The sequence below is a fragment of the Mercenaria mercenaria genome, chromosome 13, assembly GCF_021730395.1.
Source record: "Mercenaria mercenaria strain notata chromosome 13, MADL_Memer_1, whole genome shotgun sequence".
NCBI lineage: Eukaryota > Metazoa > Mollusca > Bivalvia > Venerida > Veneridae > Mercenaria > Mercenaria mercenaria.
The window spans coordinates 44,524,393-44,541,794 of record NC_069373.1 but is presented as its reverse complement, the minus strand read 5'-3'; the positions used below and the strand labels follow the sequence as shown (position 1 = coordinate 44,541,794).

The following is a 17,402-nucleotide window of genomic DNA, read 5'->3' as shown; positions in this document are numbered from 1 at the left end:
TTTGGTGAAAGCTGAAAGAAATCACCCAGTACCAAATCAGCAAACGTACGTATAATAACATTTGCTCTGTAAATATTCAATTTTACTCAAATTGATACCGTCACCCTGTCCTTATCAATTAACTGAATCGGTGATGAAACCCCTTTAGATCATAATATTAATTTCAAAGATATATCTTCAATTATGGAGATGGACAAACATATGAGTCACAGTAGCCCGGGGTTAAAACAGGCTTGTAATGCGATTTGCAGGCCGTTTCTTACTATATTTGCTCGGTAAATATTAAATTTTACTCATTGATACCGGTACTCTGCCCTAACCAATGAACCGAATCGGCGGTGAAATCCCTTAAATTGTAGGTCACAATATTACTTTTAAAGGCATATCTTCAATAATAGTGAGAGCCAAAGACATAAGTCACAGTAGCCCGGGATTAAAACTGTCTTTTAATGCGATTTGCACGCGGTTTCCTACAAATTTCTTTATAAATATAAGATTTTTTTTGTCAAATTGATACCGGCACCCTGCCCTAACCAGTGAACCGAATCGGCGGCGAAATCCCTCAAATTTTAGATCACAGTATTAATTTTAAAGATATATCTTCAATTATAGAGAGGGACAAACACATGAGTCACAGTAGCCCGGAATTAAAACAGGCTTGTAATGCGATTTGCACGCGGTTTCCTGCTATTTGCTCTGTAAATATTAAATTTTACTGAAATTGATACCGTCACCCTGCCCTAACCAATGAACCGAATCGGCGGTGAAATCCCTCAAATTGTAGATCACAATATTACTTTTAAAGATATATCTTCAATAATTGTGAGAGCCAAACACAGTAGTCACAGTAGCCCAGGATTAAAATTGGCTTTTAATGCGATTTGCACGCCGTTTCCTACAAATTTCTTTATAAATATAATATTTTTACTCAGACTGATACCGTCACCCTGCCCTAACCAATTAACACAATCGGCGAAATCCCTCAAATTTTAGATCACGATATTAATTTTAAAGATATATCTCCAATATTAGAGTGGGACAATCACATGAGTCATAGTAGCCCGGGATTAGAACAGGCTTTTAATGCGATTTGCATGCGGTTCCTACCTGCGTTGTGTCGTATACGGATGAGTTTTTGTGAAAGCTAAACCTAGCCCGAATCAATCGTAATATGAGGTCCTCATTTGCGTTGAGTCCTATACGGATGAGTCTTGTGAAAGCATAAAGAAATCACCCAGTACCCCGCATGCAACGTACGTATAATAATATTTGCTCTGTAAATATTAAATTTTGCTCAAACTGCATGAGTTGCACATTTTAGACTCAAAAGCATTACGGCATCTAATGAAGTATTTTAATGATCAGATTATTTGATTAGTGTTAATCAGTCCGCTTTTCGCTTGTTAAAAGAAAACACATTACATTTACTTGTTTTATGAACTGTAATTTAATATCCGTACAATACCAGCCATAACATTGTATATTTACACTTTAGCGTAATCAATACTCTTTTGATAATACAATGCTAAAACAATACTTTAAGAAATAATTAAATACACTTGTTATTAACTATACCTAAAAAGGTGGATGAAATTTTCAAAATGATTCCTTGTGTGTGTAAGTTTATGAGGAGATTGATGCAGGCGTCATCAATCAAACAAGCTCTGAAGTGCTGTGGTTGGATATTTTTATTCAGTTATACATTATGGATTTATATAACCCTCGATGCGAAAGAACAGCATACTGCTCATAAAAGACATATAGCCGACAACTATTACTTAAATTACTTAAATGAGTCTTCTTTCGCACGCGTTAACCAAGCACGTATTCATCGAAGCAGAAATTATGCAATGAAAGCTGGCAGAAGCAGACGATCACAAGGTTTTAAAGAACCCAAAGAAGGCAGAATTGAAGCCATAGACTTTCATTTGCAACATGGTCACAGGGTACCACTATTGCAGAAGATGCTACAGTCGTATGGGCAAGAATTTGGTAGACACGTCAATGATCCAAATTTTAAAGAAAAACATGATTTCCGAGATTACGTAAGAATATTTTTGGGATCAGGTTTCTTTCCCTTGCATTAAATTCAGGATAACAAACCCCACTTCAAGGTAACGTACCCACGTGGAAAATCATTCCATTCAGGTAACATGTTTGGTTGTAATTGTTTTATTCCTTGAAGGATTTTAACCAAAAAAGCACTGAAGGTTTTCCTCAGCACAAAGTACCTGTCATACAATCAAGTTTTGGAGAAGTGTTTGGGAAAAGTACTGGAAATATTTGGACGAATGTTCTTCTTATCTTATTAATATCGGTCAAGTAATAAGAAAATTATAAACAAAAATGTTACCTGAAACAAGCTATTTTTCCCGTGTGTACGTTACGTAGATTGGTCACTCTATAACTGACAAGTGCATGCAGGGGAAAATGAGGGTATTCTATACCAGGATTAATTGTTTCGAATAATTTCATTATGAAGTATTAGAATTATCTGCCAGGTTTCAAAATATTATAGTTTTTATTGCTAATAAGCAAGTTCCACACTTACGACACTTACACAAACTACATCCCCTGTGTCTCTCATTGCAGCAAACCCCAATATATTTAAAAAACTTCAAAAACCCGTGCCTTTTCAAGAATGCCAGTGTAGGAAGGTACACCAGAAGTCGAGGGATCGTGCAACTCCGCTGTGTTCCGTACTTTATGATTGCCGGTTTTCCCAAGTGCGGAAAGACAGATCTCTGGTCAAAGCTGATACAACATCCGGAAGTGGCCTGGCTACATATGAAGGAAATTAACTTCTTTAACAAGAAACAGTATGGTGAGTATATTTTAAAAGTATAATACGCACTGCAGTGTAAATAATTATATAAATAAAACAGTAGCGTTCTGAGCTTTAATTACAATTATTAATGTCCGTGGTAATGCGAAATGCATGCCCATATAGTTTAATAAACTAATTTATTTCAACCAGCTTTAAGGTTTTAGGTCCGCTTCTTGGAAAAAAATACAGTACTAGTGACAAATGAGAATGTGTTGACGTCACCGCCGCGGGGCATTCACCTGAGACCTTCAGAGACAGACTCCTTCACCACTAGACCTCCGTTTATACTTAAAAAATAAATTGTAACAATAATCTATTCAATAGACTAAAAGAAAATCTGGGTGCGACGGTACCCTCCCCTCCCCCCTCCTCACCCCTAAGAATATAGAGAGAGTATTTACCGGTGAAGTGCAGGTGTCCCAACAGTTTTATCTGAATTCTGAGATGCGAACATATGATCAAATCTACATTTCTTACTGATAGTGTAACGGAAAATATGAACTATTGACTCGTTTCCAAGATAAATCTGGATCAACAGGATAGTAAAGTGGTCAATAATTCATATTTCAGGGGTCAATAATTATTTGGTCAGTAGCTCATTTAGTTGAAACTATTTCGTTCAGTTTTCGTCGAATCAGGTTACAGCACTTAAAGTGATATACAATAACAAAAACTATGGAACGACGACTGTGTAATAGTTACATTCAAAATTAGCCGTGAGTTTCAGTGATTAACTTAGGATCTAGTAAGACTATGAAATATCGCAGGCTCTTATTTCTAGAAAAAAATCTAGTCTAATATAGGCTATTTTAAGTACAGGGTTTCCGAAAGTCAATCAGGATCTCCGGCAAGTAAAGGTCAAGGATTTGAACAAACTTCTTCAAGTGAACCAGCAAAGCAACGTTACTTTACCTTTCTGCATGTCTCTGAATATAATAATAATATAATGTATTTATATCTTACAGATTTCGTTTCAATTGAAAAGGCTGTAAATTTTTACCAAGATAGTTTAAGAGCTTCCACTGAGAAAATTACAAGATGTGTTTCGGAGAAAAAAGCAGACTTTCACCAGTGCATTACAGGTAGTATTCTCTTTAAGTGGTCGGTAGCAACTTCAGTTAGATTACGTACACTTGTTCTAGGCAATTCGGCATTCTTTTGACGTAAATGTTGCAAACTACACATACCTTAATTTCCGTAAGAACCGGAGAATGCCGAAATCACGTATAGAAAATTCGGCATTCTTCTTACTTAAATGTAGCAAACTGCACAAGCCTTAATTTCCGTAAGGTCCGCAGAATGCCAAAATCACATATGGAGAATTCGGCATTCTTCGGATGTAAATGTAGCAAAGTGCTCACGCCTTAATTTCCGTAAGAACCGCAGAATGCCGAAATCACATACGGAGAATTCGGCATTCTTCGGATGTAAATGTAGCAAAGTGCACATGCCTTAATTTCCATAAGAACCGGAGAATGCCGAAATGACATACGGAGAATTCGGCATTCTTCGGGTGTAAATGTAGCAAAGTGCACATGCCTTAATTTCCGTAGTAACTGCAGAATGCGGAATCACATATGGAGAATTCCGCATTCTTCGGACGTAAATGTAACAAAGTGCACATGCCTTAATTTCCGTAAGAACCGCAAAATGACGAAATCACATATTGATTATTCGGCATTTTTCGGACGTAAATGTAGCAAAGTGCACATGCCTTAATTTCCGTAAGAACCGCAGAGGACACTTCTAGTTTAGCTGTCCCCACTCGGAAAAACGTCATGACGTCACGTTACTTTTGCGGCTGCCGCCCCCACACCCCTGCTTTTTTCATTAGCGTTACTGGCTCCTTACCAAAGCTATGTTATTTTAACAAGAATTTAAACATAACAGTACCCTCCTAAAATAGTCAAAGTCAGTGAGGACCGCTAAAATGGAAACTACCCAAACGCAGAATGCCGAAATCACATATGGAGAATTCGGCATTCTTCGGACAAAAATGTAGCAAACTGCACATGCCTTAATTTCCCTAAGAACCGAAGAATGCCGAAATCACATATGGAGAATTCGTCATTCTTCGGGCGAAAATGTAGCAAAATACACAAGCCTTAATTTCCGTAAGAACCGGAGAATGCCGAAATCACTTTTGGAGAATTCGGCATTTTGCGGACGTAAATGTAGCAAAGTGCATATGCCTTAAATTCTGTAAGAACCGGAGAATGCCGAAATCACATATGGAGAATTCGGCATTCTTCAGACAAAAATGTAGCAAAGTGCATATGCCTTAATTTCCGTAAGAACAGGAGAATGCCGAAATGACATACGAAGAATTCGGCATTCTTCGGAGGTAAATGTAGCAAAGTGCACATGTCTTAATTACCGTAAGAACCGGAGAATGCCGAAATGACATACGGAGAATTCGGCATTCTTCGGACGTAAATGTAGCAAACTGCACATGCTTTAATTTCCGTAAGAACCGGAGAATGCTGAAATCACATACGGAGAATTCGACATTTTTCGGAAATAAATGTAGCAAAGTGCACATGCCTTATTTTTCGTAAGAACCACAGAATGCCGAAATCACATACGGATTATTCGGCATTTTTCGGACGTAAATGTAGCAAAGTGCACATGCCTTATTTTCCGTAAGAACCACAGAATGCCGAAATCACATACGGATTATTCGGCATTCTTCGGACGTAAATGTAGCAAAGTGCCCGTACCTTAAATATTTCAGAAGCTACTTTCATCCGTATGTTATACAGAATTGTCTTGATTTTGTCTATTTAGGTGATGGTTCTTTTGACACAATATTCGACAACAAGTTCTGGAGACTGTTGCCGGGCAACGAAAGACAAACAGAACCTGCACTTACAAATGCAAATTATGTTCATAGAATTAATCCAAACATGAAAATAATTGTTCTTTTGAGGGAACCAGTTGAAAGGTAAGACAGGTGTTGTGTTTAGAGAGAACCAGTTAAAAGGTATGGAATTGTTATGTTCTGAGAGAACCATTTTAAAGGTAAGAGAGGTGTTTTACATTATGGAGGTGTTGTGTTTGAGAGAACCAGTTGCAATGTAAGGGAGGCGTTGTATTTTGAGAAGACCAACTGAAAGTTATGGAAGGTGTTTTGAGAAGACAGTCCGAAAAGTAAGAGAAGTGTAGTGTTCTGGAAGGACATGTTGAAAGATAAGGAAGGTGTTTTATGAGGATTGTTTGAAAAGTAAGAAAGGTGTTGTGTTCTCGATGGACCAGTTGAAAGACATATGTTTTGAGAGGACTGTTTGAAAGGTAATAGAGGAATGATGTTGTCGTTGTCGGTGGACCAATTGAAAGGAAACGAAGGTTTTTTGAAAGGTGTGTTCGAAAGGTAAGACAGTTGGGGTGTTCTCATTGGACCAGTTAAAGGAAAGGAAGATGTTTTGAGAGGACTGTTTGAAAGGAAAGATAGGTGTGATGTTCCCGGTGAACCAGATGAAAGGAAATAGATGCATTTTGAGAGGACTGTTTGAAAAGGAAGAGATGTGTGGTGTTCTCGTAGGACCAGTTGAATGGTAAGGAAGGTGTTTTGAGAGGACTGTTTGAAAGGAAATAGAGGTGTTGTGATGTTCCCGGTGAACCAGTTGAAAGGAAATGGATGTGTTTTGAGAGGATTGTTTGAAAAGTAAGAGAGGTATGGTATTTGCGGTGGGCCAGTTGACAGGAAAGGGATTGTTTAAAAGGTAAGACAGGTGTGGTGTTCTCATTGGACCAGTTGAAAGGAAGAAGGTTTTTAGAGAGGACTTCTTAAAAGGTAAGAGAGGTGTAGTGTTCTTGGCGGACCAGTTGAAAAAAAAGACATGTGTTTTGAAAGGACTGCTTGATAGGTGATAGAAGTATGGTGTTCTCAGTGGATGAGTTGAAAGGAAAGGAAGGTATTTTGAGATAACTGTTTGAAAGGTAAGAGAGTTGTGGTGTTCTGAATTGACCAATTGAAAGGAAAGTAAGGTGTTTTGAGAAGAGTATTTGAAAGGTAAGAGGGGTGTGGTGTTCTCGGTGTAGAATTTGAAAGGAAAGGAAGGATTTTTGAGAGGACTGTTTGAAAGATTGTGTTCTGGTTGGACCGGTTGAAAGGTAAAAGGTGTGGTGTTATGGGTGGACTAGTTTAACGGAAAGTTTGGTGTTTTCATATGACTGCTTGAAAGTTGAGAGAGATTTGGAGTTTTAGGTGAACCAGTTGAAAAGTAAGGGAGAGGTTTTGAAAGCACTGTTTGAAAGGTAATGGAGAAGTGGTGTTCCGTGTGGACCAGTCGACAGGTAAAAGAGATGTGGTGTTCTAGGTGGACTTGTTAAAAGGAAAGGAAGGTGTTTTTAGAGAAGTGTTTGAAATGTGAGAGAGGTGTGATGTTCTTGGTTGAACCAGTTGAAAAGAAGAAGGACAGTTTGAAAGTAAGACAGAAGTGGTGTTCTCGGTGGACCAACTGGAAGGAAAGGAATGCATTTTGAGAGGACTGTTTGAAAAGTAAGAGAGGTGTGGTTTTCTTGATGGACCACTTGAAAGGTGAAGAATGTGTTGTGAGAGGACTGTTTGAAAGGTAATAGAGAAGTAGTGCTCTGGGTGGACCAGTTGAAAGATAAAAGGAGGTGTTTTTAGAGGAGTGTTTGAAAGGTAAGAGACTTGTGTTGTTCTCGGTGGACCACTTGAAAAGAAAGGTGTTTCATGGGATTGCTTTAAAGGTAGGAAAAGAATGTCAGGACAAACATGTAATTGCATCTGTCCTTTGAATTTCCATTGATATTGCCTGCTGAATAATAATCACCGTTATTGAACGACTTGTCTGTTAATAGTGAAACTATTTGACACGAAATCTAAGGCTGAAATGTTTTATCTTCAGTTGCGACCTTGACCTTGGACCGGGGTTATTGGTAACGTCCTTCGAACAATCGTTCAGAAATAAAATGACGTACAAACGGACAGCGTAAAGTAATGTCACTGTCTTCGACCATGCTCACCCATCAGAGTTCGAAATAACTAAAAGATACCATGATAAACCCTTCGCAGGGGAGAATGTCTTTGGCGGGGTATAGACATAAAACCTTGTCACGCTTATTTCTAAGTTTGAGCTTTGTATCATACTTCGAGTTATGTGGAGTCTTTTCTGAAAAAAAAATACGGAAGATGTGTAATCGTTACCCCATTGATTGAAACCGACGACGTCTTGCACATTTATTAAATTTGTTTTAACTGTGATAGAAATGTGATTTTTACACACGTACGTGTATTTCAGACTTTATTCAGACTATTTATACATGTCATCGTCTGTCGGCTATGTGTGCAGTCCTGAAGATTTTCATAGCACTGTGGTAGATAGGATCGGTAATTTTACTTCCTGTCGGAGACATCGTACTTTGAGAGCATGCGTTTATGACATGTATGATGACTGGAACATACAGACATATAAGGTATAACAATGTTAGAGGTTTATTAATGTTACTTCCTGTAGGAGGCACTGCATTCAGAGAGTTTTTTGGCTTATGACATATGCTATTACTGGACCTTGCAGAACTTTGAGATAAAACATACACGAAAAGTGTGATATGCAGGATCGGTAATTTGACTTAATGTGGGCCAGTACGAATATATGCCAGATAATTGGCATCTGTACTATAAAGTAGAAGTGATTGGGACATACAAACATAGAAGGTAATACATGCATTTAAGAAAATGTCCTATTGGTAATTTCACCTCCTGTTTATGAATTGAACATACATACATACATCCAAGGTAAAACACCACTTTTCACAGTGGTAGACAGGATTGGTGATTCAGTCACTTTCTGTTTGAAATATTTCCGCTTGTGATATCTATGTAATGACTGAAATATGCAGGCACACAAGTCCAAAGCACCGTGGATTACATTGCAGTAATTTCACTTCAAGTAGGAGTATCCTGGATCATGCAGACAGATAAGGTAAGACTTACACTTAACAAAACACCGTGATAGATGGGTTAGGAGGCTTCATGGAAAAAAACGTGCTCGTCGAGCTTGTATATACACGCCATAAATGACCGGCGAATACGAATAAACAATGTAAGTCATATACTCAACCTACCTTGTTGTAGAAATTTTAGATAAACACTGTAGATCAAAAGCTTATACATATGATTTGCATGATAACTTGACAGACATGTAAGGTAATACATACACGTATATGACTTAGATAAGGATGTTGATTGGAGATACCGCACATTTAGAGTTTCTTCTTATACTGGGAGCATGTGTGATGTCTGGTATATTCGAATATGACAGGTAATACATAGAATGTGTAAATATCAACAAATTCACATCCTCTCGAAGATAATACTACATTCTGAGAGTTTGCATATATGATACTAAAATAATATGTGAGGTAGACATTTTACAAAGCGCTGTTGTAGACGTTGTGGTCATTTAGAGAAGAGAAAACAGTTGTATTCTTATTTTGTTCAACCTTTTTTTATCACTTACATACAAACACATGATCAGTCTGGTCAGCTTACAGACGCTGATATCTTTTTTGGGTTTTCAGGTACGCCTTAACGTCGGAATGTATCACATTTTCCTTTCTGACTGGCTGAAAGTATTTCCGCAAAATAATGTACTTGTTGTGAAATCCGAAGACACACGGGGTCCAAATAAAATGCAAATACTTATGAAAATATTCAAATTTCTCGGCCTAAGTAAGTTTTTACTAGTGTTATTTTCCACATTATTAATTATTGATTTAGTTAATGATCATCCATAAATATGTATGTCTGATTGGCATTAACAATAGAAATAATTTCCTTGTTTTAACGACCACTTGACCTAATACGGTATGAAAATGTATTGACCCTCCACAAAAAATTAGTGACCACATTTTAGCCAGTGAAACTGCTAGAAAGTTTTGGAAGGTAAAACAAACTGAGTTGCAGCCACTGAAGAAACTTCTGTTAATTGCAAAATGTGGTCAAAGACTTTCTCCCCATTTGTAGTTACACAATTTTTTATTTTTTTTCATATTTGGATATATCTATTTTATACTAGTATACAGTTATCCTTTCACTTATATTTTCAGTGTTTTACCGCTGTCATTTTATGAGGTGATTTATCATTACTCCGTATAATATGGCGATGTTTTTGGACGTGTATCCATTCCAAATGAATATTTGATGAACCAATAGTTTAAATATGTTCCATGTTATACAGGAAAATGAAAAAATAATAGCTTTGTTTTTTACTACTTATTTTTCTCCGTCAAATGTGATTTTTACAACACGAAATACCAGGAATATATTCTCGATATTTCCAGGATATATCTTTTAATTAGATTTTGATTTAAAACCATAATGTAAATGAAGGACTGAGATTTCTAGCTAATTTTGGGAAAAGAAAATAAAAGCATAGCCATTCTGTTTCCAAATTTAGCCTTGTTAGAGAACTTTTATCATGACATGACAAAACAGTTCGTATTAAGAATATGTTTTTACAAAACATTAAAAGACAAAATATTCCCGAGCACAAACAAACTTTGTGCTCATTGATCGTGTAATTCATGGCTATGATTTAGAAGTATATGTCCTAAATCTCGTGAGTGCGACATCTTGGTTCAATCCGTGTATTTGTTGAGCACTATGTGAAGGTCGCAATGGGGTTTGTTTTCACATATTGACCATGCATTCGAGGGTAACGATGTATGTTAACCTTTTTCACTAATAAGATATTTGGCATGTTTCAACAACGCCACTTTCCAATACTTGTGTTTAGTAATATGTATTCAGCTAGAGAGTCAGCTCAAAAAGGAAAGAATAATTTTAACGTCAGAGGTTATTTCTAAGGTCACGGAGTTTGAATGGCCAGCTTGTAATGACAACAGGTTACGAGGTCAATTGCTCAGTCAAGTGTTACTTACTAATTCTACGTGTTCTTTCCCAAGTTACACAGACTTCGGATATTACAATGATGTTTTTGTTTTTGTTTTTTTTTTTCATATTGAATTTATTAAACGAGTTGAATCAAATAATAAAATGCGAGACTTTCCGAGCATTTCATTAATTTTATTCAACGAGTTTAATAAATTTGATATGGAAAGACACAAATGTCATATCCTTTTTATCACATTGTACAATGTATAAGCTTTTCCTGCTGAAATATCAGAAATTCGTCTTTCTTTACTTATTATAGACCCAAGTCAATTCGACCAACGTCTCCTATAGCTAAACCGACGTCAACGTCAAATCATTATTACACTAGACTAAGTGTAGACCAGAATTATGTAATGGTTTTATTTCACTCCCATGGCGTCAAAAATAAATGTAATTATTATGAATACTGTGCTGTCCTTTGTCAGCCGACTGCCCGTATATTTGAAACATATTAGCGTAGTTAAATCATACCCAGCATATTTCGTTCATGGATATATAACCAACGAAACATATTTTTTACAACCTAAAAGTTGACTATTTTCCACAGCTGTACCATCAACGAAACAGCTACAAGACACTTACAGCAGCCGGTATTATACAAATGAACGGAACAGAAACAGTAAACGGATGCTATCAAAGACAAGGAAACTGTTACAAGAATTCTACCAGACTTTTAACCAACAGCTTGAAACAATGCTGCCACATATACATTACTAGGTTATATGTAACACGCTATATATTTTGTTTATTCATACTTACAAGCAAAGCAGAAATAGGAATGAATAAGATTGTTATCTAACTACAGTTGGCCAATTTCCGTTAATTGTACAGAAACGATGAAACAACAGAAACAACAAGGATTCAGTATACCCTAACAAAAGGTACAGTTACATGCATAGGTTTTACTGTATTGTGATCGACACCAAATAATTTTTTCTTTACTTTACTTTCTGAAATAAAATGTCTGCATTATATAATATGCTGTACTATAATTGTAATTTGACATATTTCTGCTACACAGATTCGATCTCTATAATTTAATGAGCCGGATTGGAAACTGACAAAATAAAAGTCTATATACATGTACAAAGGATGTAATGTTTTCACAGGTTAAACTAATAGCAAATAATTATAAGACACCCAGAAAACGTGGTACACTCGCTTGCACGGGGGATGAGAAACAATAAGTATACAAACTGAATTGAATTTGCACATGTACTTACCATTTATTTTTTAGCTCATCAGAGCACGAAGTGCTCAGGGTGAGCTATTGTGACCGGTCATTATCCGGCGTGCGTCGTTCGTCGTGCGTCAACATTTGCCTTGTGAACATTAGAGGCAACTGTTATGACCAATATTTATGAAACTTGGTTAGAATGTTTGTCTTGATGATTTCTAGGTCAAGTTTGAAACTGGATCATGTGGGCTCAAAAACTAAATCAGTAGGCTAGATTAAAAGATTATGAAACTTTGTTAAAATGTTTGCCTTGATGATTTCAAGGTTATGTTTGAAACTGGGTTATGAGGGATTAAAAACTAAGGCAGTATGCCAGACAGTTTGAAACTGACTCATGTGGGATTGAAAACTCGGTCAGTAGGCTAGGTGATCGATATAGGGCCATCACGGCCTTCTTGTTATTTCTTTGTAACCTCTTACATTTATAACATATTACGTTGATCTTCGTTTCTTATCAATGTGTTATCAATATAGCCCTGAAATAAGATATGTCTCGAGTAGAGGCTATAGAGGCCACACTTGTGACCTAATCTTTATGAAAGTTGTGAACACTCTGAAGGATTCAGTTTTGACACATTTTTATGAAACTTGGTGAGAATGTTTGTCTTGATGATCTCTAGATCAGTTTCGACACTGGGTTATATGGGGTCACAAACAAGGCACTAGACCAGATCAAAGGAACATTTTGTTATCACTCTAGAGACCACAATTTTAGTGTTTGTCTTGAAGATCTCCAGGTCACGTTTGAGTTTGAAACTAGGTCACCCAGGCAAATTAAAGGGAAAGCTTGTTAACGCTCTAGAGGCCACACTTCTGACCTAATCTTTATGAAACTTGGTTAGAATATGTTTGTCTTAATAATGTCTAGGTTAAGTTTGGAACTAAATTATGTAGGGTCAAAAACTAGGTCACTAGGCCAGTTCAAAGTAAAATATTAACCCTTCAGAGACCACAATTTAAGTTTGAAACTCATGAGAATAGGACAGAATGTTTGTCTTAATGACCTCTTGGTCAAGTTTTAATCTGGGTCGTGTGGGGTCAAAAACTGAATCACCCGTTCAAATTAAAGGAAAAACTTATCAACACTCTAGAGGCCACAGTTGTGACTTAGCCGTGTACCTTTATGAAACTTGGTCAGAAATTGGTCAATTTGTTTGTCTTGATGATCTCTAGGTCAAGTTTGAAACTGACTCATGTGGGATTGAAAACTCGGTCAGTAGGCTAGATCAACTCTGGTGATCGATATAGGTTCATCATGGCCTTCTTGTTATTACTTTGTAACCTCTTACATTTATTACATATTAAGTTGATCTTCGTTTCTTATCAATGTGTTATCAATATAGCCCTGAAATAAGATATGTCTCGAGTGGAGTTGTTTGCCGTTCCCTTAACAAAAACTGGTAATGATTTTACGTAACAATATTTCACTACAGAAGCTAAAAGGTTTCGAGCGGAAATGGATCAGGTTAGTGGCTTTTTTATAACCTGTTATAATTATTACAAACTTGCCGACGTTATGGGTTAGAACAAAAACACATCATTCCAACACTGTATAAGTTGTATTTTAAAGGGAGTGACCTGTAAATATTACTGCTATATTTCATCACTCAAGTTACTGTCAGATTGTGTATTATAGAAAAACATGAGAATTAGTTGTTTTTCACTATTTTTTCCAGTCAAAATGATTGTCCTGGGAGCACAGAACGGTAGTTTACCACAAAACGTTGTCTAGTTGACAAAAAAAATTGCAAAGGCAACGTTAGCGCAGATTCAATTTCTAATTTCTTATTTTTGAAAATAGTTTAGAAAATTTTTTTCGCGTTCTCTTGTTCAAAATATGACCAAGCTGCAGTTTTAAAGAAAGATTTTTTTGCCGTCCGTTTATTATGATTTGACTTTTTTGTCATTGAAACAAAGAAGCAAGTCAAGCATTGTCAATTCCAAAATATTGACTTCTTGGTCTATTGCTCTATCGGCTCCGAGTTGTCAGCATAGTTTGTTTTGTAAGTTGCATATCAAAATCGATTTCAAAATTCAAAATTTCGGTTTCAAAAATCAAGCATTAAAAGAGGATTTTTAAGTCAACTTTTACTTTTTAGCTCACCAGAGCACAGAGTGCTCAAGTTGAGCTATTGTGACCGGTCATTGTCCAGCATCCGTCGTGCGTCGTGCGTCGTGCGTTGTGCGTCAACATTTGCCTTGTGAACACTCTAGAGGCCACATTTGTGACATTTGTGACCCAATCTTTATGAAACTTGGACAGAATGTTAGTCTTGATGATCTCTAGGTCAGATTGGAAACTGTATAATGTGGAGTCAAAATCTAGGTCAGTAGGCCAGATCAAAAGAAAAGCTTGTGAACACTCTATAGGCCATAGTTGTAACCAAATCTTTATGAAACTTGGTAAGAAGGTTTATCATGATAATTTCTAGGTCAAGTTTGAAAATAGGTTATTTGGGGTCAAAGATTAGGTCAGTAGGCTAGGTCAGAGGAAAAGCTTTAGAACACTCTATAGAGGCCACATTTGTGACCCAATCTTTATGAAACTTGGTAAGAATGTTCGTCTTGATAATTTTTAGGTCAAGATTGAAAGTAGATTATGTGGGGTCAAAAACTAGGTCAGTAGCCCAGATCGAAGGAAAATGTTTTGAATACTCTATAGGCCACATTTGTGACTCAATTTTTATTAAACTTCGTCAGAATGTTTACCTTGATGATCTTTAGGTCAAGTTTGAAACTAGGTCACGTGGGGTAAAAAACTAGGTCAGTAGGCCAGATCAAAGAAAAAGCTTGTGAACACTCTATGGAGGCCACATTTGTGACCCAGTCTTTATGAAACTTTGTCAGAATGTTAGTCTTGATGATTTTTAGGCCACACCAAATTGAGGTCTTGTTTTTCGGATTTTTTTCAAAAATACTTGGGGCGAGCCTGCGAAAAAAAAAATTTTTTTCAAATCATCATTTATTGAAGCGAGCGAAGAGCGATGAAATTAAAACAAAAAAAAAGGAGTAAATAATTGCTCGTGTAATGTTTAACACCAAATATTCATAAGCCGGCAAAAAATGTGTGTGACGTAACATTCAGACAGCATTGTCTTTGGAGTATTGAATGTATAATGTGTGATACATACAATAAAAGGTAAAAAATATATCAGCGCTATTATTATTCTGAAATGTCTCATTTATCCCATATCACATAAAAATTTCTCTGCTCGTGACGATAGACCTCTTAACCCTTGTAGAGCTGGACAGCATGTATCTATTACAAATGCAGATCACACAGCACTCAAAGAACTCGAAGAGTGTTATCTGAGGTGGTACTATTCGGTGCTAAGTCAGCAGACTGGGTTTTACTGTCAGAAATCAAATGGAAATCAAGCACTTTGAGGGTTTGACTATACAAAACTATACAAAGTAAACAAAAACAAATGTTGACACTTTTGAGTGACATATAAGCAAATGTCTAGAATTGATGTATTGTCATGTATCATCTTTCTTATCACTCAAACCAAATAAAGAATCAACAGAAGTCAAAAACAGAAACCTGCGTTTGAAAAACACACATGCCCTTGGCGGGTTTTATACGAATGTATCTGCGGAAGGATTCATCTTATTGTACAGCGCAGCAACCCTAAACAACTCTGTAAAACTGCAGCTCGGGGAAATCTCAACATCTGTTGCTGGAAATACTTGCCGTTCGTCATCTCAGCATAAACCAAAAAGACATAGGGGGCTGCTTTTTTGTTACGCCCGATTGTTTAATGATGAATATTACAAAAATTTAATCGAATAAACTGATACTACCGGGGAAAGTCTCGATTCTGTGCGGTAGGGAGACTACGTAGTCGAATCGGTGGCTGTGTCACAGAACATGTTCTTCCGATGTTCCGATAAATTACAAGAAGGGGGCGTTTAAACTTCGGAATTTCCTCTTTTTGTTTTTCGTTCCTACTGATTTCGAAAAAGCGCAAAGATTATGCCAGGTGCGGGCGGTCAAAAAAAATTAAAATATGTTTTTTCATTTCCCGTCAAATTGGTGCGGGAAATCCGACGAACAGGTAATCAGTTTGGTGTGGCCTTAGGTCAAGGTTTAAACTGGGTCATGCGGGTTCGAAAACTAGGTCAGTAGGCCAGATCAAAGTGAAAGCTTGTGAACAATCTAGAGGCCACATTTGTGACCAATCTTTATGAAACTTGGTCAGAATGTTAGTCTTGATGATCTTTAGGACAAGTTTTAAACTACATGACTATGTGTGTTAAACACTTGGTCAGTAGGCCAGATCAAAGGAAAAGCTTGTGAAATCTCTAGAGGCCACATTTATCACTCAATCTTTATGAAACTTGGTCAGAATTTTTGTCTTGATAATGTTTAGGTCAAGTTTTAAACTGGGCTATGTGGGGTCAAAAAGAAGGTCAGTAGACCAGATCAACGGAAAAGATTGTTAACACTCCAGAGGCTACATTTGTGATCCAATCATTATGAAACTTGGTCAGAATGTTCATCTTGATGATCTCCAGGATAAAGTTGAAACCAAGTCATGTTGTTTCAAAAATTAGGTCAGTAAGCCAGATCAATAGAAAAACTTGTGAACACTCTAAAGACCACATTTGTGACCCAATCTTTATGAAACTTGGTCAGAATGTTTGTCTTGATGATCTCTTGGTCAAGTTTGAAACTGGGTCATATTAGGTCAAAGACTATGACAATAGGCCAGATCAAAGGAATATATTTTCAACAATCTAGAGTCCACAATTCAAGTTTGAATCTCATTAGAGTTGGTCAAAATGTTCGCCTTGATTATCTATAGGTCAAGGTCGAATCTAGGTCTTGTGGGGTCAAAATCTAGGTCACCCAGTCAAATCAGAGGAAAAGGTTGTGAACACTCTAGAGACCACAGTTGTAACCCGACCTTTATGAAATTTGGCCAGAGTGTTTATCTTGATTTCTTGGCTAAGTTTGAATCTGGGTTTTGTTGGGTTCAAAACTAGTTCAGTAGGCCAGATCAAAGGAAAAGCTTGTGAACACTCTAGAGGCCAATGTTTTCAATCAATCTTTATTAAATTCGGTCAGAATATTTGTGTTGGTGATCTCTAGGGCAAGTTTGAATTTGAGTGATGTGGGGTTATAAATTAGGTCAGTAGGCCAGATCAAACGAAAAGCTTATGAACACTCTAGACGCCAAATTTGCGATCCAATCTTTATGAAACTTGGTCAGAATGTTCGCCTTAAAAATCTTTAGGTCAAGTACGAAACTGGGTCAAGCGGGGTCAAAAAATAGGCAAGAAGGCCAGAACACTCTATAGGCCACAGTTGTGACTCAATCTTTATGAAACTTGGTCAGAATGTTTGTCTTGATGATCTCTAGGTCAAATTTTAATCTGGGTCATTTAGCCTCAAAAACAAGGTCACATGG

General features: G+C 36.8%; 2 protein-coding genes across 2 annotated transcripts in view; both read left to right on the top strand.

Moving 5' to 3' along the window:
- The first annotated feature begins 1,526 nt into the window (after window positions 1–1,526).
- LOC123529416 (carbohydrate sulfotransferase 15-like) lies at window positions 1,527–15,137 on the top strand. Its single transcript, XM_053520851.1, has 8 exons — window positions 1,527–2,045; window positions 2,593–2,824; window positions 3,793–3,944; window positions 5,128–5,171; window positions 5,562–5,771; window positions 8,095–8,269; window positions 9,377–9,527; window positions 11,299–15,137. The coding sequence occupies exons 1-8, from the start codon at window positions 1,602–1,604 to the stop codon at window positions 11,466–11,468; spliced, it is 1,578 nt and encodes a 525-aa protein (XP_053376826.1). The 5' UTR covers window positions 1,527–1,601; the 3' UTR covers window positions 11,469–15,137.
- Window positions 13,321–17,402, top strand: part of LOC123529736 (mucin-17-like) — a 28,169-nt gene continuing 24,087 nt past the window's right edge. Inside the window, exon 1 of the mRNA XM_045310246.2 lies at window positions 13,321–13,453. Within this exon, the coding sequence (XP_045166181.2) occupies window positions 13,445–13,453 (9 nt within the window). The 5' untranslated portion in view covers window positions 13,321–13,444. The remainder of the gene's footprint in view (window positions 13,454–17,402) is intronic.